Genomic DNA, 23142 nt, shown 5'->3' with positions numbered 1-23142 from the left:
AGCAGGAGGAGGCCATTTGGCACTTCGAGCCTGCTCTGTCATTTATTATGATCATGGCTGATCATCCAACTCAATAGCCTAATCCCGCTTTCTCCCTATATCCTTTGACCGCCTTGCCCTAAGTGCTATATCTAACTGCTTCTTGAAAACATACAATGTTTTGGCCTCAACTATTTCCAGTGGTAACGAATTCCACAGGCCAACCACTCTGGGTGCAGAAATTTATCCTCAGACTGTGAACCGTGGTTCTGGACACAGCCACCATTGGGAACATCCTTCCTGCATTCTTCCTGTCTCGTCATGTTAGAATTTTATGGGTTTCTATGAGATCCCCCCTCATTCTTCTGAACTGCAGCGAATACAATCCTGATTGACTTAATCTCTCCTTGTATGTCAGTCCTACCATCTCAAGAGTCTTATCTGGTATAAACGTTGCTGTACTCCACAAGAACATCCTTCCTCAGAGAAGGAGACCAAAACTGCACACAATACTCCAGATGTGGAATCACCAAGGCCCTGTATAATTACAGCAAGGCATCCCTGCTCCTATACTCAAATCCTTTCGCTATGAAGGCCAACATACCATTTGCCTTCGTTACCACCTGCTGCACATATATGCTTACCTTCAGTGACTGGTGTATGAGGACACCCAGATCCCATTGCACATTCCACTCTCCGAATTTATGACTATCCAGATAATCTGCTTTCCCATTTTTTGCTACCAAAGTGAATAACCTTGCATTTCTCCAAATTGTACTACATCTGTTATTCATTTGCCCATTCGCCCAACTTCTCCAAATCACACTGAATGATCTCTGTATCCTCCTCACAGCTCACCTTCTCACTCAACTTGATACCGTCTGCAAATTTGGATATATTACATTTTGTTCCCTCATCTAAATCATTAATATATATATTGTGACTAGCTAGGGCCCTCGCACCGATCACTGCGGTACCGCAATAGTCACCGCCTGCCAATTAGAAAAAGAACCGTTACTTCCTACTCTGTTTTATGTTTGCCAGCCAGTTTGCTATCCATCTTGATACACTACCTCAAATCCTATGCGCTTTAGTTTTACACACTAATCTCTTATGTGGGACTTTGTCAAAAGCCTTCTGCAAGTCCAGATATACCACATCCACTGACTCACATAAGACCGTAAGACATAGGAGCAGAATTAGAACCATTTTGCCCATCGAATCAGCTCAGCCATTCAGTCACGGCTGATATGTTTCTCATCCCCATTCTGTTGCCGCCTCCCCTTAGTAATCAAGAATCTATCTATCTCTGTCTTAAAGACACTCAGTGATTTGGCCTCCACAGCTTTCTGCGACAATGAGTTCCAAAGATTCACCACCCTCTGGGGGACGAAATTCCTCCTCATCTCTATTTTAAAGGATCGTTCCTTGAGTTTGAGGCTGTGCCCTTGGGTTCTAGTTTCTCTTATTAGTGGAAATATCCTCTCCATGTTCACTGTATCTAGGCCTCTCAGTATTCTGAAAGTTTCAATAAGGTCCTCCCTCATCCTTCTAAACTGCATTGAGTACAGACCCAGAGTCCTCAACTGCTCCTCGTATGATAAGTCCTTCATTCCGCAGATCATTCTTGTGAACGTCCTCTGGACCCTCTCCAAAGCCAACGCATCTTTCCTTAGATACAAGGCCCAATACTGCTCTCAATATTCCAAATAGGGTCTGACCAGAGATTTATACAGCATCAACAGTGTACTGCTCTTGTATTCTAGCCCTCTCGACTTGACTGCTAACATTGCACTTGCCTTCCTAACTGCCAACTGAACTTGGATGTTAACCATAAAAGAACCCTGAACTAGGACTCTGAAGTCGCCTTGTCCTTTTGATTTCCAAAGCTTTTCCCATTTAGAAAATTGCCTATGCCGCTACTCTTCCCACCAAAGTGCATACCTCACACTTTTCTACAGTGTATTCTATCTGCCTCTTTTTTGCCCCATCTCCGAGCCTGTCCAGGTTCTTCTGCAGCATTCCTGGTTCCTCAACACCACCTGTCCCTTTACATATCTTTGTATCACCTGCAAACTGTGAAACAATACCCTCCGTTCCTTCTTCAAGATCATTTAATGTACATTGTGAATAGCTGTCAACTCCACTAGTTACATTCTCAAAGAATTCCAGTAGATTGGTCAAGTATGATTTCCCCTGCATAAATCATGCTGAATCTGTCTGATCCTGCCACAATTTGGATTTGTTTATTGTCACGTGTATTGAGGTACAGTGAAAAGTATTGTTCTGCGTGTAGCTCAGACAGATCATTCGTACATAAAGAGAAACTACATAGGGCAAACAAAAAATACACAATGTACATAAAATACACAATGTAAATACACAGAAATAGGCATCGGAGTAGTACGACTCAGTAGTGAAGATGTGTTAAGAGATCAGATCAGTTCATAAGAGGGTAGTTTAGGAGTCTGGTAACAGGGGAAGAAGCTGTTTTTGAATCTGTTAGTGCGTGTTCTCAGACCGTTGTATATCCTGCCTGATGGAAGAAGTGAATAAACCGGTCTTTGATTATGCTGCCCGTTTTACCAAGGCAGCGGGAGGTGTATTTTCGAATTGCTCTGCTATAAAATCTTTGATAATAGATTCTAGAATTTTCCCGAGTACCAACGCCAGGCTCACTGGTCTATAGTCCCTGTTTTCTCTCTACCTCCCTTTTTAAATAGTGGAGTTACATTCGCCACCCTCCAATCTGCAGGAACTATTCCAGAATCTATAGAATCCTGGAAGATGACCACCAACGAATCCATTGTTTCTAGAGCCACTTGCGAATACAGAAGCAAAGTATGTGTCTGGTATACTTACAGAAACATTTACAGCAAGTTTTTATGTTTCCTGCAGGTTTACTCTCATACTCTTATTTTCTCTTTCTTAATCAAACCCTTGGTCTTTCTTTGCTGGATTCTAAACTGCTCCCAATCTCAGACCTGTTGTTCTCTTGGCCAATTTGTATGCTTCTTCCTTGGTCGAATACAATCTCTAATTTCCCATGTAAACCATGGATTGGCCAGCTTTCCTGTTTTGCTTTTGTGCCAGACAGGAATAAACATTGCCTATCCACTGTCATCCCTTTACGTAACATTCCCCAATCGATCAAAGCCAACTCATGCCTCACACCATCGCAGTTTCCTTTATTAAGATTCAGGCCCCGAGTCTCAGAATTAACTACTTCACACTCCATCTTGATGAAGAATTCTGTCATATTATGGCTGCTCATCCCCAAGGGGTCTCGCACAACTAGATTTCCAATGATTCCTTTCTCATAACACAGTACGCAGTCTAGGATGGCCTGTTCTCTCAATGGTTCCTCAACGTATTGATCCAGAAAATCATCCCGTATACACATCCTGAATTCCTCCTGTATGGCATTGTGGCTAATTGGATTTGCCCAATCTATATGCAGATTAAATCACTCATAATTACAGATGTCCCTTTGTCGCATCCACCTCAAGTTTCCTGTTTTTTTGTTTTTTTAAAATAAATTTAGATTACCCAATTATTTTTTCCAATTAAGGGGCAATTTAGCGTGGTCAATTGGGTTGTGGGGGCGAAACCCACGCAGACACGGGGAGAATGCAAACTCCACACGGACAGTGACCCAGAGCCGGGATCGAACCTGGGACCTCAGTGCCGTGAGGCGGTTGTGCTAACCACTAGGCCACCGTGCTGCCCTCAAGTTTCCTGTTTAATGTAATTCCCAAAATCCCTACTGCAGTTTTGGGAGTCTATATCTGTCGCCCACTAATGTTTTTTTTGCCCCTTGGTGTTTCTCAGCTCTACCCATATAGATCCCATATTTTTAGAGCGTCACTATTGCGTTAAATTCCTCTTTAACCAGCACTGCCACTTCACCGCCTTTTCGTCTTTGTCTGTCCTTCCTAAATATTGAATACTCCTGGATTTTCAGTCCCCATACCGACTCACCCTGCAGCCATGTCTCCCTAATCCCGATTATATCATACTGGTTTACATCTAGTTGCGCGATTAGTTCATCCGCTTTATTGCGAATGCTCCACACGTTAAGACACACAGCCTTTATGCTTGTCTTCTTAACATGTCTCACTTCCAATATTTTTCACGTGGCCCTGTTTCAATCTGGCCCTTGGTTTTTCTGCCTATCACTTTTCTTATTCCCCTTTCTGTCTTTTGTTTTTGTCCTTGTTTTCTCCTCCTGTGACCTGCCCAGGTGTAACCCGTCCAGTTTCTACTGGTCCCTCCTTCCCCAGAACCGGTCGCAATGCCCCAGGAATTTGAATCCCTTCGCCTTGCACCATCTCTTCAGCCACGTATTCATCCGATATATCCTACTATTTCTACTCTGGCTAGCATGTGGCACTGCTAGTGATCCTGAGATCACTGTCTTGAGGTCCGACTTCTCAACTTTCTTCCTAATTCCCTATTTTCTCTACCTCATCCCTTTTTTGTTTTATCTATGTCATTGGTACTGACGTGTACCATGACCACTGGCTATTCACCTCCCCCTCTGGAATGTCCTGCAACCGCTACGTGCCATCCTTGACCCGATTACCAGAGAGGCAACGTACCATCCTGGCGTCTCGCTTGTGGCCACAGAAACGCTTATCTATTCCCCTTCCAACTGAAACCCCCATAACTATTGCATTCCCATAATGTATTGCATAAAATTCAAAGGAATGAGACTTGCTTATTTTGGACAGGTGAAGAGAAGGCTGAGGGTTACTTTTAAAATGTTGGATTTGCAAAAACATAAATGATGTGCACACGAGGAAGGTCCCAAGATTTGATTGTCTGGCCATGATTCTTGTTTTGGTTTGCCATCCAGCAATGGATATATATGTGTGAAAAGTTGTTGAACATCTCTGATACTCTTTTCAATCACATAGCTGGAGACTACTTTTGAGATCATTAAAAGCCACTTCAAATGAGGTATCAGAGTTACTATGAAGTTTGCTAAACATTTGGTATTACGCAAGATGCCACAAATTTTTATTGAACATAAAGATCTTTCCTTAACTTTTTGGTTACTGGAAAACTAAGATGAGCTATTTCTTTTTCCAGAATCCTCGTATGGCAATGAATTCTACAGAGCATCTGCCTGGTAGAGGTAATTTACAACAGAGGCGACAACCACCGCCTCTTCTGATACCCCAGCGACATCCTCCCACATCTCAAATATCCAGTTGTGCACCACAGCAACCAGAACAGCAGCAGCAACAAGAGCAGCAAAACTCGGAAACTACTTCCATTGGTTTGAATTCAACAGTAATCCCAGCACAGCAACCGAAGAACATTCATATAAACCCTCATTTCCGAGGTCCAGTGGTTACACCTGTGCAAGGTTAGAACTGCAAACGTTGGTGTAAATTCAGCTTTCTGGGAGATAAGCACCTCCCTGTGGGTATGTTTTTTCCTCTCCTGTCCTGAAGACAGTAATTTGTTCATTGGTGTACTGTGTGAATATCAGGGTTCTTAGCAACACTTTGCCCAAGTGTCCATTCACATTTAAGCCGAGACATGAAGTGTTCAGACGCATTTCTTCGTGGGTGGAATTGAGCTAGCTTCTGTCTTCAACTAGTGTATATGGTCATTTTCCTGCACAAGTGATTTGATGCCAGGAGCAGAAATCTTAGCTCTACTTACCCCTCAATGGACTGGGAACACTCAAAGCTGTTGGTTGTGATTCTGTGTATTGTTTCATCTGAGATTAGCTAACCTGTCAAAGACCAGAAACTGAATTTAACAGATGGGCTAACTTATTTACAAACTGGGGAGGCTGGTTACCATGTTAAATTGAAATATGGGCAGCATTGCTGCATCTCAGTACCGGGGACCCAGGTGGGTTCCGGTCTTGGGTGACGCTGGAGTTTGCATGTTCTCCCCGTGTCTGCTTGGGGTTTCTTCCAGGTGCTCCGGTTTCCTTCCACAGCCGGAAGATGTGCAGGGTAGGTGGATTGACCATGGTTGATGCATGGGGTTACGGGGATCAGGCTGGGTCATGGGCCTAGCTAGAGTGCTCTTTCGGAGGCTTGGTGTCGACTCAATAGGCCGAATGGCCTCCTGCATTGCAGGGCTTCTATGGGCTCTCTGTTGGCAAAATTCAGGAATGAGATCTTCTATCAAACAAAATGTATTTAATTATGGTCTATTATTCTTTGTTTCTCTTGCCCCTTATAACAAATTAATTGGAATGCAAATGTGGAAAGAATGCCACAAAAACATTTGCTTGTGGGCTGAAGATGAATTTGGCTTTTGCTTAATTACACTCTTTTTATACTGTTCACGTGAACAGGATTTGAACATTTTTTTTTTAAGTAAATGGATCTTTATGGGAGGCTAATGTCCAGCATACAGAATTTTTATTGCTGCTTAAAGTTTCAACTTTATTTCTGTTCTATTAATTGATTTACTCAGTGATGCAGTCAAATAATTTAATTTTGCTTTAGCGTCATTTCTGTATCTGAGAAATTATCGACTGATTCCCATACAGCCTTTATAATTGTTGTTCTTCTATAACTTGATTATTAGTATTTCCATCTAAACCTTAACAGGCAATGATGTTAGCTGAAGTAATTCCTGTATTTTCTTTCGAAACTAATACCCAACCTAAATGAGAGTAATTCTTATGCATATTGAAAGCTGAAATGCTGAAATCCGTTATGTGCAACTTCAGTTTTGATCCAGTTGATGTTGCTCCCCTTCCATCAGTTATGACGCCTTGGGCTAGTGTGTGGTCAATTCTAGCCCTATGTGCTCTGGAGTCACAACACAAGTGAATGAACCAATAATTCTTCTAAAAATACCCAAAGTCTTTGTCCCTTTGCTGCCCAATAATTGCAGTCACCAGATTTGTAAATATAAACATGACAACTGTTTACTTATAACCAGAAGTATCATGAAATATGCAGTAAATACAACTAGTTAATGACAAATTAACACCTACTACCCACTTTAACTGTCCCATCCTCTACCCACACACACAAGACAAACAAACCCAGAGGGGTAGAAAAGGGGGGAAAATGTAAGTGAAAGTGAAAAGAGTCTTCAGATGATGATTCGCAGCATGCTTTCTTCACAGTAAGCTTGTAGGTTAGTCTTTGTGTTGCAGCTCGTACTGATTTTCCTGCAGCTTTTAAAAGCACTGTACTTAGCACCTTTCACAAGCATTGCTTTCAGTTCGTGGTTCATCCTTAGACCTGTACTGTTTAGCAAAGTGCAGCACTCACAGACAGCAGGCCTTCTGGAGAAAGATAGCTGATTCCCACAAGCTCTTCTGGGGAGAGATAACAGATTCTGGACTTCGCCTGCACAGCCTGTAATGGTTCTCCTGTAAACAGATTCATCCAGGCTTTCTGCCAGTTCAGAAACTCAGTCTTTCTGGAGAAAGCGGGGGGGGGGGGGGGGGGGGGGGGGGAGAGAGGAGAAAGAGGAGAAGGTGGGTCTTCTTGCTAAGCTGCCAGGAATCAAACTGAAACCAAACTGAAAACCTTGTGACTCTGAAAACATTCCAGTGGGATTAGATCCAATCACCACCACCACCAGGCAGAACACAGCCTTTTGGGCCAATTCAATGGCCATCAGCCAAATCAATCCAACTGAGACCCGGCAGATCTCTTGTCATTGGTGCCGGTCAGTCTACATTCCAGTTTAAACCAGCACTTGTATTAAAGGCACAAGCCACTGCTTGAATTAAAGATACAGGCTGCCATAAGTCACCCATAGTTCAAAAATGTAACGGCAAAAATAAAAGAAAGAGGAAATAAATGAATAAACAGGAAGATACAGTGATCTGCTAAACTGATGCCACAAACTGATTTCCGGTCATACTCCCTTCAATAATTTCATATTTGTATTCAATAGAACAAATGATGTAAAAGTAAGAGGCCCATCATTTTTAAGCAAGTACATTCACATACCTATTGAGGGAATTTTACTTTACAGCATTGAGGTTATAATGCCATTCCCGTTAGGATTTACAATTCAAAATTAATGTTGGTGTAACAGTTTACATTCATGTGTTCAACATGATTCTTGTATGGCTTGTTGTATGCCTTGTGGCCAATGCAAAATCACTTCAGGTTTTGCAGATGTGGTCCCCCAAACCTAACAGCATTGTTAGGGAATACCTACACCACTGCAGCAGTTCAAGAAGATGGCTCACCACCACCGTCTCAAGGGCAATTTGAGGTGGGTAGTCATCGCTGGCGATGCCCATGAGCAAGTAAAGAAAATGTTCAATAAATTATCTAGTTTGAGAAAAGTCTAAGGGCAATGCCTTTTTTTTTTGCCAGCATATACCGACTATACAAGTACATATACCTAATTATGCAAAGCTCATTAGAATTTCATAGCGATTGATATTGAAGTTTATTTAAAAGCTAATTTCACTCTCTTATAAGTGATAGATTAAAAAAAAATCTAAAATCTATTTTGTTTGTGCTTGCTATTGAACCTTCAAATTTGGAAGATGATTTAACAAAGGTAGAATTACTGGTACAGCTGTCAATGAATTAATTTTGGACCCCGAGCTCTAAAGGGCTTCCAGAGATCCCCTGTGTAATGCCCTGTTAGATTGTCGATCTCACCCTAGCTTGCTTAGGACTTACTCGGTATTTGTGTGCTTTTAACACCGTGCTGCCAGCTTATGTGAATGTTCACACAGAAATGGATGTCAGCAATGTAATAATGTATGTATCTAAATTCCAAAATTGTGTTGTTTCATATTTGATATTCCTTTCATCTGAAAAATAACTCCTTTGTGATTCAGATATCTGAATCTGTGATGTCACTCATGTCAATTTCCAGATATCTCTTTTATTTTACTTGTTTCAGTGTTTTGGCAGTCACTATTTAAAGTGCGATGGTTACCAAATGAAGAAGTGTTTTCCTGATAGTTTGGGAATATATGCTAGTGCTTCAGCATGTACTATGTGGGGTGGTGGTGGGAAACAAAGAGTCAGGTATTCATTGGATACAGAATTGACAAGCATGGTAATGATAAAAATAAGTAGCATTTTGGAAAATGAAAGCACCTTTGTCAAGCCTGGAACTTTTGTCTTTTTTTCCAGAATTGATTTTTTCCTTGCACTGCATTGTACTTGCATTTTCCAAATATAGCAACTTTGTTAATTCATAAAGTTATCCGTAAAGACGTGATATCAAAAATGTGACGTCAAACTGGTTGCAATAGAATCCTTGAAAAGTTTGTTGAATACAACCAAATGCTGATGTCAAAATATTCACATGCCAATTGATTTGCTTAATCAGTTTGTGATGGGATCAAGTGGTGTTTAATTGGAAGTTCACATATGTCAAAATCTGTTTGGACAACATTAACTGTTACAGTTCCAGGCCCAATTGATTTTTTTTAAGCAGCTTGATCGATATTCACGGTTGTACATAAGCTGCTTTTCTGCTATAAAATGCAGAGAAATAGCTGGCAATTTGCTTTAAATGTTAACAAACTGATTTCAGTTTTGGCTGTTGAATTTATTGCAGCACATATGCCTGAATCCTTTGTAAGGTCAGAACACAAAGGTAATGATTGGTGTTTTTTTTTCTCTCTCCTCATTGTAATTGCAGTGCCCTTGATGCCTACGCCAAACCAGCCGAGGCCTGCTGTGGGCCCCCAGAGATTCCTAGTGAGTAGCAGCTGCTTCCCTTTGTACTGCGATATTGATTGCCGTACCCCTGTAAAGTAATATTAACATAGTAATTAAATACCAGCAAAGCTAAATAAAGTTTTGAGAATCTGTAAACATTGCTGGTTGTCTGCACAGCTGGAAATGTTTGATATGAGCTTTATTCTGTGATAGGTTTGGTGATTTTACCGAAAGCTCTACAAATGGGGAAGTGACAGGATATGTAACAGGGACTTCATAGAATTTCAAAAACAAAATCTCTTAGAATAGATAAGGCAGACTTTTGCTTTATGACAAATTTTCTTTTTACAAATTCAAGAGGAGAGATACTCCCATTCTTTTATGTGGTGGTATTAGTCAAGGTCAGAGGGCTTGATTAAATCCTGTGTATTAATTTATTTCCTGACATTTCATTGTTATATCTACATGGTTTCTACGTTTGCTTTTCCTTTGTTTTGAGCATCGGCTATTGAGGCTTTAAAAAAAATTGTATATCTGAATCAGTATTATTTTGCAAAATAAATCTGGAACACTACAGAATTTAAGCAGTGGGATACGGTGAATATCCAAACAGTTGATCTTACTGCTCTGTAAATTTTGCAGCTTCCTCCTCAACCACCCTCAAAAGCTAATCCGTTTATGTCAATCCAAAATAAGATTTGCAATAAGCAAGAGGAGATGATACAATTTGCAGGCACGATTATAATGGAGACAAAGGTAAAAGCAGAACAACTGAGAGAGAATCAGTAGTATGCTGTAGTTAATGTTCAGAACCATGGAGAGTTGCATTGTAGTCTACAGGGTACAAGACATCAGGTGGTGGTGATTGACACTTCCTGGGTAGAGCTTCTCATATCAGTTTATGCAAATTGAGTATGAACAAGGTTGCTGCAGCAAATTATATTTCATTTAGGTTATGGACCTTGCTAAAATGAGGCAGAGCTGTGTTCTGAGTAGTGTAAGATTTCCGCCTGAGCTTTTTGTGTTTTCAAGCCATGTTTTGGAAAGCCATGTAATTATAACCTTTATAGGTGGTAAAGGAATGATGGGCATTTTCTCTCATCAGATCTTGGGCAGGGGAGAGCAGATGCAGTATTAGATACCACCAGCTGTCAAATACTGTCAGACTGGCGTATACAGTGCACAATTTAAAATGCAGGTGACATAATACCAAGCAACTTCCATTTGCCACCAGGCATCTGATTAATCATGATTAGCATACATTATCATACTATCAAATTTAATCATATCCACGAGTTTCCATCTGCAGAGCTCAATGTAGCTATGCAGAATATGGTTTGGATTTGAGTGTGTGTATGTCTGTGTGCACTTTCTATTTTTATTTGAAGATTAGAAAATACAAAATTTACTAGAATAATTTTTAATTGAGGGAAAAAAATACCATCAGTTTGGGAATGAGTGGTGTTAAGCCAGCATTATTGGTGATGGATTGGATAGGAATTTCCTTTCCCTAATTGAGGTCACTCCCTTCACAGCTTTGCTGAAACTTAGTGCTAAAATTATGGTTTCAGTTTTCTGCATCTGCTGTAGTTTCAGAAAGAGCAATTCATGCTGAGGTGCCAGAGGATCAGACAAAGAAAATTAACTTGTTTACATCAACATCTCTTTAAATTATATTTAAGAAAAATAAGTGCTCAAAAATCATGAGTCTGATTAGAGTAGATAGGGAGAAACTGTTCCCATTGACAGGCCAAGCACCAGAAGTGAGCGATTTACAATGATCAGCAGAAGAACCAAAGGTGACATGAGGAAAGTATTTTCAATGCAGCGAGTGGCAAGGACCTGGAATGTATTGCCTGAGTGTGGTGGCGGCAGATTCATTTGCAGCTTTCACCAGGGAATTGGATAATTATCTGAAGTAAGAAATTACAGTGCTACGGGGGAAAGGCAGGCTAGTGGAACTGGCTGAGTTGCTTTTACAGAGAGCCGGCATGGACACAATGGGCTGAATAGCCTCATGTGCCTGAACTATTCATTGATTCTCTGAAAATATTTGGAGAAAGTGGATTATCTATTCTTGTAAAACGTAATGCTGCTGCAGAGCCTTGGTCATGGGCTGTACTCCAAATTCAAGTTATTTTAAATACTTTCTACAGTAATTATGAGTTAGATAAATAAAGTAATAATCTGACCAATGCAAAACTAATATTGGGATGAGGTGAAGTGTTTGAAAGCCAGGTCATTGTTATCAAACCTGGTTTGTGGTGAAACATAACGATTCACATTAAAATTTGCGATTTACATTTTTTTTCTGAAACCCTGGCTATGAGAGGGTTTACCTGATTTTGGGGAAACTAAGAAAATAACCCCTGCGTCTTTATTGACTCAGTGTATAGGGGATACCTCTGACCAATGTCCAGGTTGTGTGTAGTTAGCTGATCTCTGCCAACAAGATTGTCAGGTACAAGTGGCCTCAACACCTGAGTTACTGAGGAATTAATGGGCCAAGATTCCAGATTGTTGAGCATCTGGAATTGCATATGTGGAAATAATTTGGCTTCTTATGCTGTATCTGCAGCTGAATGGCCTGCTTGCTGTATTGAGGCTCTCGGAGGAATTATGGTCACTTCTATGATGTACCAGAGGGTGACCGGCTCCAATGGAATGGCAGTGAGCAAAGTGTCTGTGTGATCAGAACAGAGGAGAGCAAATTGGTGTGAATTTAAAATAAATTAATCAGCATTTTTCTAATGATGTTTGCAAAATTTACCAAGAATAGAGAATCAGCCTATTCTGTATGTGTCCTGTAGTTAACCAAAGTTAAATAGGAACTGGGGGCTTTAATTGTTGGTATTCCACTGGTTTAAGATATCATCAGAATATTAATATTCTGTCCAGTGTCCTGTATCTACCTACCCTACATTGTATGTTTACAAGGCCATTCAACCCACTGTGCCTGGGCTGAATGGTCTTGGAAATAGCTATCCAATTAGTTCCACTCATCCTCTGCCCCATAACCTTTCAAATGTTTACTTTCCAAGTACCGATCTAATTGCCTTTTGAAAATTACTGTTGAATTTTTGCCACCACCCCCTCAGGCATTGTATTCTCGACCTCTGTAACTTGCTGCATTAAAATATTTTTGTCCTTTCCCGTTATTTTCTTGCCATTTTGCTTAAATATGACTGCAGACTCATCTGCCAATGCAAATAATTTCTCTCTATTTACCCTATCAAAACTCTTCATAAATTTAAACACATATTAAAAATCCCTTTCACCTTTGCTGCTCTGAGGAGAATAACCTCAGTTTCTCTACTCTTCACATAATTAAAGTTCCTGATCCCTAGTACCATTGTAGTAACTCTTCTCTGCTCTCTCCAAGGCTTTGACTGTTTTCCTTTTTTTGGGAAATTTTTCTAGTGTGGTCAATCCACTTACCCTGCACATCTTTGAGTTGTGGGGGTGAGACCCTCGCAGCGACGGGGAGAATGTGAAAATTCCACACAGACAGTGACCCGTGTCCGGGATCAAACCCGGGTCGTCAGTGCCGTGAGGCAGCAGTGCCAACAACTGTGCCATCGTGCCACCCTTTGACTATTTTCCTAAAGTGTAATTCTCCGGGTTGGATACAGTACTCTACCTCAGGCCGACCAATAATTTATGAAGATTGAACATAACATCCTTACTTTTGTACGCATTGTCTCTATTTATAAAGCCTGGGATTCCATATACTTTTCAACACCCGTATCAATTTGTCATGCCACCTTCAAAGATTTGTACATGTGAACCCCATACCTCTGCCCCTGCATCTCCTTCAAAATTTTCCATTTAGTTTATATTGCCTCTTCTCAGTTTTCCTTCCAAAATGAATCACTTCTGTGCATGGTCTGCCTATTTCACCAGTCTGTGTCTCCTCCTGAAGCTGCTCCTAACCTTGCTGGAGGTAATTAACACCAGTAAAACTATCATTAGGCGCAATAGTATAATAGGGTTTAAATTTTTTCAGAATTCAGTCTTGCATATCAAATTCACCAGTTTGCATTCTGATACAATTGCATACAGGAGAGCAGCTTAAACAACTTCAAGCTTCTTGATTTGAAAAGGCAGCTTAGTGAATGTCGAGCTTAAAATGGTAATTAAGGCTAATGTACTATATTCCCATATATATCTTTTAACACTTGCAAAGTGTGCACTTGGATTATTAAAATAAAAATTCAGGCTGAGAGATGTTGGATACAGAAATATTTACAATAGCTGCGTCCAACTCTTTGCCCTCATTAGCTCATCTTGAAACTAGAGCAGTTTGAATAGAAAATTATCTTAGTATGAAGGCTTTTAAAATTGCAGGCTAATTCCTAAATTTCAGTTTTACAACTATTCTAATGAACTGTCGGGTGTTGAGGCTCAGTGAGCTTTACAGTTGGTTATTATAAATGAGTTGAAGTTAACATTAGCATTTAGAAAGCAATGGTTATAGGTACACCTTTCGTCAAATGTGAACATTAAATAAAGATCTAAAGGATCCTATATTTATATCTAAAATATGAGGTGGCTATACTTAAAAACAGAAATATGTACGCCTGAGGGATATCTCTGGGGTTAATAACCACTCTGGTGTATATAGCCTCTGTGAATGTAAAGAGATAGGCGTACAGGTTTATTCATGACATCTTTTTTTCTCACGAGTGCTTGATACTGTCACTTCTGGTCTTGAAGATAAGGGGATCTATATCCAGTAACTGAACATCCTTCACTTGTGTATTGTAATAGTAATGCAGGCTGTATAGCAGTCATTTAATTTACTTAGGTTTTGCCTTTTTTCTCCAGTCAGTGACAGTCAGTTGAATTAACTTGTGCTCACCCACAATATCAGATTTATTTTCACGTATAACTATTTTACATTTTAAGTAGGATTAATAATAAGTGCCTGCCTTGAAGATGGACACTATTAATTTGGTGAACAATTCATAAGATTTTAACAATGTTGTTAAGGTATTTAATTAAAGGTTTTGTGGCTATACAGCTGAAGCTATTGAAAAAACTGATAAGTGGTACAATAGCCATTTGATCCTCTTGGTTGGCTGTTCCTCCTTTCAGTAGTTGATTAACTTTTTGTTGAGCACCTTATGTGAAGTTTTAGCTGTTTTACCATTGTAAGCGAGTGCCATCATTCCATATGAAAAGATGGATTACCATTGATAACATCATATAATTAACACAAGGTGGAAAAGCAAAAGCACAATTTGTGTAAGGATCATATGCCAAAGAAGGTTAATTTCTGAACCGGGATGAGTCTATGCGAGGATAAAATGAGAAAGCTAAGTGTTGTCTTATTCGGCAATGGATTAAAGCGCCTTATCTTGCTTATTTGGTATATATATATATATATGTGTGTGTGTGTGTTCTGTGTATGTGAATGCAATGTTTGATGAAATATTCGCAATATATAATGAATTGATGACACAGGCAAACTCTTGCTCCTGCTGAAATGACAGAAACCAGTAAATTGCTCCTCAAATTGGTTGAATAGTTAACCATCTTGCCCACTCTCTGTATCTATGCTCATCAAGTTTTATTATCCTTTTTTTAAAAAAAAAAGCATTAGAAGCATTGCATTACATTACATTGCAACTTAAGTTTCCGAATCATTAGAGAATCATAGATCAATTTGAATTGAGACTATAGAAATTTGCTACATCATATTGATGAGAGCTGATGATTGTATTGGAACCTTTAGTAATGAAAATTAACAGTCTGGTGATCCAGAATGCCCATCTGTTAGTTTGTACTGATAATAATGTGGACTAATTTATGATTGGGAACTCTCTGCATCAGAAGGTAGTGGAAACGGGGTCACTGAATATTTTTAAGGCACAGGTAGGCAAGGGAATCACAGGTGATTGGCGATAGATGGGGAATGTGCAACTCAAAACACACTGATCAGTCATGACCATATTGAATGGCAGAGCAGGCTTGAGGGGCCAAATGGCCCACCTCCTATTTCGTATTTATGTTCGTATGATTTATCAGATGTTCAATGTTGTGACTGGAGAACATTATCCACACGAATCCAGACCTCATAATTTGCATGAAGAGATTCACTGCAACCTACTGACGAATATGTTATTTCATTATCAGAGCCCTCCAGAATTTCAACCACCTCTTCCAGTCCCTGCTAATTTTAATCAGCCACCTAGGCTACCTCTTCAGGAACCATGGAGAGGACCACACCCTCAAGAGAGAGAACCCTTCTTCATTGGCGGTAAGAAGCGTAGGAATTATTTTTAAAGACAAAAGTCTTTAATTGAAATATAGTTGGAGAAAGCATATTCTTGGACTAATGCAAGTTATGCGCAATTTAAAAAATACTGATCTTGGATATTCATCTTTGTTAGGCATTTTGGAATAATTAAGGGTGTGATTTATCAGCTGCACCCAGCTGGAATCGGGATGGGACGCAGCCGGTAGATCCTGTAAGAGGCCTGTTCTGGGATTACGACGGGTGTTATGCCTGCGAGATCTCACGATCCCATTGTGAGTGGGATTCAGACTTGCATAGTTAAGTGAGCTTAACTGCTCATTAAATTATGCCTATGTCAGATCTAAACAACGCCCGGGACCCACCAGCCTTGCCAAGAAGATCCCAGTATGGTGCTGTTTGGTCCTCACAAACAGGAACCAGGCGGATGGCACGGGTGGTAGGCCTGGTCTCCCAGGCGATCGGAGACCCCTGGGTGGTTGAAATCTGGGCAGAGTGGCACACTGGCACTTCTGATGTCATCTGGGTACTGTGACACTGCCACCTGTATGGCACTGCCAGAATATCAGACATTTTGCCCGTGCTGCTGATTGGGCCTGGGGGTGCCATGACCATATGCGGGGTGGGGGCGGGTGTCGGGGGTCATGCCGGCGATCTCTTCCTGCACTGGCTAGCATAGCTCTGAGTGAAGCCTCAGCGGGGCGTTCCTTGCTGAGACCTGAAAAAGTACCAGAGTGCCGTTCGATAGCGGTGTTGGTCAAGCGCCCAGAACAGGACTTTTTTCCCTGTTAGATCGTGTCCTAAAGGCCTTGCAGTGAAAGGGTCAATTTATAATGTTGGAGGAAGTATTAACACAGCACAGTTCATCATAACATTAATGCATGTTTGAATTCACAGAACCACGGTTCCAAGGACAACATATATTTGAGCAGGGAAGTCCTCCACCTCCACTTATGAACAACCATACTATGTCTTTGCAACCTCCCATGGTATATAGCCATCCAGGTCCAGGTTTTAACCAGCAGGGGCAACATCACATGTTTCCAAGGGAACCTCCAATCAGAACTAGTCTTCAACCCCAAGGTCATATGGGGATGCCTCCCTTTAACCAGCCTGGCCCAATGAATCCAAGACCATTTATTCCTCCAAGACAGCAATTTCCACAAGGTCCTGGACAACCATTTCCACCATCACCCCACATTCAACAAAATATGCAGGTAAGAGAAAAACTCTCGGCTCTTGAGTAGCCTAAGTAGTCTGAATGTAACCGTAGTTCTAACAGTTATGATTAGCAAAGCATTATATGAAATCCTGCTGTTGGCTCTTGTGTGGGAGACAAAAGATATGACGCTAAATTATGTGTTTGTGCAGGAGGTTTGTGTGGGTGGGATACTTGTACAAGATGGCGGCTCTGCTGTGTGCTGGGAAATAATCTATTTCTTGGATTTCTGTTGAATGTGAAATCCATGTTTGCTATGAAAATGCCTGGGGTGCATCATTGAAGAAGATGGGGCGCCCTCTGCTGCTTAAAAGATAAATAGAGCTCAACAGTTTAATGTCTTCCACTGACACAAGGACGTATTTATAAAAGTCTTTAAAAATTGGATTGTCGAGTAATTTGAATTGAGCACTGAAAATAATGCAGGAATGTACTAAATGATTTAAATTAAGTTACCTTGAGTTAAATGACTATTGAATTCTGGTGGTTAAACTATGTAAAAGCAATATTTTTGTTTACAGTAGAAATGTTATGAACTAAAACATGTACACAATGTAATACTTAATAGTCTGTACATTATGTAGCAGTCACAGATCATAGTTTCTGTAAATGAATGATGACCTATTTACCTGTACACTGGGTAACTGTTGTAGATATGGTTTTATGAAAATGTGTATTGGCCATTATTGCAATATGTTTACTGTTAATTATGTAAGTTTTATCCATAGTTTTAACCAACTATGTTGAGACATTACGCATGTTTGTATCTATAAGTAAGTACTTAGTAAGCAGGAGCAAATGCAAACAAATGGCTCATGGTCTATATGGATTCAGTAATTAGAGAGGATGGAGAGAAGGTGGAAGAAAAATAGATGGATTCTGGTTACACTTTTGATGAAAGTAGAATAAGAAGCCGCCTATTCTTGGAAAATGTAGCTGCAGCTCAGTAGTTAGTGAAAACAAAACAGGATAACATGCTGTAAGAGTATGTGTACATTACTTTAGTTGTATTTGGGAGTAATCTGCTGGCGAATAATTCTTGGTTGTGTAACCTGCTGACTAAACTGAATCGTACATTATAAGTTTGCTGTGTGGTTGCTCACATTTACATCTTAAAAGGAGTGTTGGGTGTCCCTGACTTGCAAGGCAAATTCTAGACTGCTGCACTCATGCAGGAGTAGGTCTAAGGAACAGGCAATTATCTCTAATCTACAGTGCTACATTTTATGAATATATATTTGCACAGCAGAGAACATTTCCAAGCATTGGAATATTAACCCCTTGCTTATTTCTGCCTTTCAGCCACCCATGCAGCTGCAGCCACTACCACAGCACCAGAATAACTGTTCACCTCAGCCGATCATTCCTAACCCTCCACACCAATTTAGGCCGCACTTGCAGATTCTTCCGACTTCTGTAAATGACAAACGACATCAACGACCACAGCGGCAGAATACAATGAAGCTTCGACATGTGAGCACCCTTTCTATTTGAAAATTTTCACACCATAAAGTGGAAAATATTAATTTTTAATTTTGGTTGGTTGGCTCATTAGTTGTTTTTTACTTTAATAATCTGCTTCAGAGCTTGGTTTGTCCTGAAAGCAGAATTCTAGATGACAATGTTTGTAGTGGTGTTCCTCGGGGTGTCAATGTTAGAACCTTTGCTTTTCCAGATATATATCAATGACCATGACCTTGGTGCACGGGGCACAATTTCAAAGTTTGCGGATGATACAAAACTTGGAAATATTGTGAACTGTGAGGAGGGTAGTGTAGAACGTCAAAGGGGCAAGTTGGTGGAATGTGCGAACAAGTGAAAGATTTGGTCTTATGCAGAGAAGTGGCTGGCTATTCATTTTTGTAGGAAGAACATGGAGAGATAAAGTAAAGGGCATAACTCTGAAGCGGGAGGAGGAGCAGTGGCCTGGGTGTATTGTGAATAAATCATTTAAAATGGCAAGACAGGTTGCAAGAGTGAATAAAGCATAGAGTACCCTGAACTTTATTAATAGTGACATAGAGTACAAGAGTAAGGAGGTAATGTTGAATTTGTATACGCCACTAGTTTGGCCTGAGCTGAAGTATTGCGATCAGTTCTGGGCTCCACTCCTTGGGAAGGATATGAAGCATTAGAGAGGGTGTAGAAAATATTCATGAGAATGGTTCCAGGAATGAGGAACTTCCATTATGAAGATAGATTGGAGAAATTAGGACTGTTCTCCTTGGAGAAAAGAAGGCTGAGAGGAGATTTGATGGAGGTATTTAAAATCATGAGGGGTCTGGAGAAAATCGATAAGGAGAAATTGCTCCCACCCATGAATGGATCAAGAACAGGAGGGCACAAATTAAAAGTAACTAGTAGAAGAAGCAAAAATGATATGAGGAGAAACTATTTTACACAGCAGGTGCTTGGGGTTTGAAATGCACTGCTTGAATTGAAGGGTTCAAAATGGAATTGAACCGTTACCTGTTCAGGAAGAACGTGGAGGCTTACGGGTGGGCGGTAGAATAGTGATAGATGAATTGCTCATTTGGAGTGCCAGTGCAGACACAATGGGCCTCATTGGCCTCTGCGCTGCAACAATTGTGTGATTCTTTGTTAATGTGTGGTGTTTCTTTGGTATGTGGCATTGTGGTTAAGATTACATACAAAATAGGAGCAGGAGGAGGCCATTTGGCCCTCCGAGCCTGCCCCGTCATTCATTCTGACCATGGCTGATCGCCCAACTCTAGCCGGAGGCCGCCGCCAAATATCTTTTGATCCCCTTCGCCCCAAGAGATATATGAAACTGCTTCTCGAAAACATGCAATGTTTTGTCTTCGAGGACTCAGTGTGGTAACAAATTCCATAGGCTGATCACTCTTTGGGTGAAGAAATTTCTCCTCATCTCTGTCCTAAATGGTCTACCCCAGGGGTGGGCAAACTTTTCCGTGCAAGGGCCGCATTCAGAAATTCACAATTCACAAAGGGCCGCATAGTATATTAAGTAAAATAATTACTTCACCCGGTTATGATTGTGGGCGCCTCATATAGAACATAGAACAGTACAGCACAGAACAGGCCCTTCGGCCCTCGACGTTGTGCCAAGCAATGATCACCCTACTCAAGTCAACGTATCCACCCTATACCAGTAAGTAACCCAACAGCCCCCCCACCCATTAACCTTTAAAAAAAAATTAAAAAAAAAAAAAAAAAAATTTTTTTAAAATTTTTTTTTTTTTTTTTTTAAATGACTTGGTGGGCCGCAGAAATACCTTTGGCGGGCCGCATGCGGCCCGCGGGCCGTAGTTTGCCCACCCCTGGTCTACCCTATATCCTCAGACTGTGAACCTTGGTTCTGACATGCCCACCATCGGGAACATCCTTAATTCATCTATTCAGTCTTTTCTTGTTCAAATTTTATAGGTTTCTATGAGATCCCCCCCTCGTTCTTCTGAACTCCAGTGAATACAATCCTAACCAACTCCATATCTCCTCGTATGTCCATCCTGCCATCCCAGGAATCAGTCTTGTAAACCTTCACTGCACTCCCTCAAGAGAAAAAACATCCTTCCTCAGATAAGGTGACCAAAACTGCACACACTATTCCAGGACTGGCCTCAGAGGCCCTGTATAATTGCAGCAAGAGATCCCTGCTCCTGTACTCGAATCCTGTCGCTATGAAGGCTAGCATACCATTTGCCTTCTTTACCGCCTGTTGCTCCTGTATGCTTACCTTCAGCGACTGGTGTATGAGGACATAATCTTTATTGTCACAAGTAGGCTTACATTAATTTTGCAATGACGTTATTGTGAAAAGTCCCGAGTCGCCATTCATTCCGGTGCCTGTTCGGGTACACACAGGTAAAATTCAAAATGTCCAAAATTCTAACAGCATGTCTTTCGGGACTTGTGGGAGGAAAACCACGCAGACACAGGGAGAACGTGCAGACTCCACACACGCAGTGACCCAAACCGGGAATTGAACCTGGGACTCGAGAGCTGGTGAAGCAACAGTGCTAACCACTGTACTATCGTGCCACCCATTCCACTCTCCTAATTTATGACCATTCAAATAATAATCTGCTTTCCCGTTTTTGCTACCAAGTGGATAACCTCTCATTTATCCAAATTGTACTGCATCTACCATTCATTTCCCCCCTCACTTGTCCAAATCACACTGAAGTGTCTCTGCACCCTCCTGACAGCTCACCCTCCCACCCAACTTGGTGTCATCTGCAATTTTGGAGATATTACATTTTGTTCCCTCATCTAAATCATTGATGTATAGTGTGCCTGAGCACTGATCCCTGAGGTACCCCACTAGTCACTGCCTGCCACTTGGAAAAAGACCGGTGAATTCCTACTCTTTGTTTCTTGGCTAGTTTTCTATCCATTTCACTGCACTACCCTTAATCCCATGTGCTTTAATTTTACACGTTAATCCCTTATGTGGGAATTTGTGGAAAACCTTCTGAAAGTCCAAATAAACTGCATTCACTGGCACACTCTCATGAACTCTACTAATTACATCCTCAAAGAATTCCAGTAGATTTATGAAGCATGATTTCCCCATCATATATCCATGTTTTTAAAGTGCTCTGCTACAAAATCTTTGATTTATTGCTGAATTCTAAACTGTTCCCAATCCTCAGACCTATTATTTTTCTTGGCCAATTTATATGCTTCTTCCTTGGATCGAATACTATCTCTAATTCCCCTTATAGGCTATGGATTGATCACCTTTCCCGTTTTACTTCTGTGCCAGACAGGAATAAACAATTGTTGCAGTACCCCCACACCCACCTTGAATGTTTACTCATGCCTATCCACTGTCAACCCTTCAAGTAACGTTTCCCAATCGATCAGAGCCAACTTGTGCGTCATCATCCTTTTAGGAGTCAGGACCTTAGTCTCAGAATCAACTGTTCCACTCTCCATTTTGATGAAAAATTATATCATATTATGGTCGCTCATCCCCGAGGGGCCGAGCACAACTAGATTGCCAATGCTTCCGTTCCCATTACACAGTTCCCAGCCGAGGATGGCCTGTTCTTGAGTTGGTTCCTTAAATTTTTTGGTCCAGAAAACCATCCCGTATACACCCCATGAATTTGTCCTCTATTGTATTGTGGTTAATTTGATTTGCCCAATCTAGATGCAGATTAAAGTCTCCCATAACTACAGGTGTTCCTTTATCGCAAGTGTCTCTAATTTCCTGCTTAATGCCATTTCCAACCTCACTCCAGCATGTGGGTCTATATATAATGCCCACTAACGTTTTTTGCCCTTTGTTGTTTCTCAGCTCGACACATACAGATTCCACATTGTCGGAGCTAAAATCCTTCATTATTGGGTTAATCTCCACTTTAACCAGCACCGCCTTTTCCTTTTGCTAATTTTTCCTAATTATCCCATGATGTTCATTTTCCATCCCTAGTCACCCTGCAGCCATGTCTCCGTTATCCCAACGATATCATACCTGTTTACATAATTTACATGATTAGTTCATCCGTTTTATTGTGAATGCTTGGCACGTTAAGGCACAAAGCCTTTCAGCTTGTCTTTCTAGTATTACTTGTCCCGCTCTGAATATTTTTCACTGGCCTTGTTTAATCTGGTCCTTGGTTTTTCTGCCTACCTCTTTTCTTATTCCCCTTTCTGCCTTTTGCTTTTGTCCTTGGTTCCCCTTCCTCTGACTCCATGCATAGGTTCCCATCCATCTGCCTTTTTAGTTTAAACTCTCCCCGGCCACTCTAGCAAATCCTCCCCAAGGACATTGGTCCCGGTTCTGCCCAGATGTAACCCGTCAAGTTTGTACTGGTCTCAGTTCCCCCAAAAAACTGAAACCCTCCCCCTCACAACATCTCTTCAGCCACGTATTCACCCAATATATAGGGGCTGGTTTAGCACACGGCTAAATCGCTGGCTTTGAAAGCAGACCAAGGCAGGCCAGCAGCACGGTTCAATTCCCGTACCAGCCTTCCCGAACAGGCGCCGGAATGTGGCGACTAGGGGCTTTTCACAGTAACTTCATTTGAAGCCTACTTGTGACAATAAGTGATTTT

General features: G+C 41.0%; 1 protein-coding gene across 2 annotated transcripts in view; it reads left to right on the top strand.

Moving 5' to 3' along the window:
- The window catches only part of rbm33a (RNA binding motif protein 33a), a 256149-nt gene that overhangs the window by 144963 nt on the left and 88044 nt on the right, over positions 1 to 23142 (top strand). For both annotated transcript variants that reach the window (XM_038798392.1, XM_038798391.1), the window contains 5 exons: positions 5074 to 5353; positions 9595 to 9653; positions 15753 to 15876; positions 16771 to 17090; positions 18395 to 18565. In XM_038798392.1, coding sequence (XP_038654320.1) covers positions 5074 to 5353; positions 9595 to 9653; positions 15753 to 15876; positions 16771 to 17090; positions 18395 to 18565 — 954 coding nt within the window. The remainder of the gene's footprint in view (positions 1 to 5073; positions 5354 to 9594; positions 9654 to 15752; positions 15877 to 16770; positions 17091 to 18394; positions 18566 to 23142) is intronic.

Source organism: Scyliorhinus canicula, chromosome 5 (assembly GCF_902713615.1).
Source record: "Scyliorhinus canicula chromosome 5, sScyCan1.1, whole genome shotgun sequence".
Lineage (NCBI taxonomy): Eukaryota > Metazoa > Chordata > Chondrichthyes > Carcharhiniformes > Scyliorhinidae > Scyliorhinus > Scyliorhinus canicula.
The sequence above is the reverse complement of the archived record's forward strand: the minus strand, read 5'-3'. Positions and strand labels throughout refer to the sequence as shown.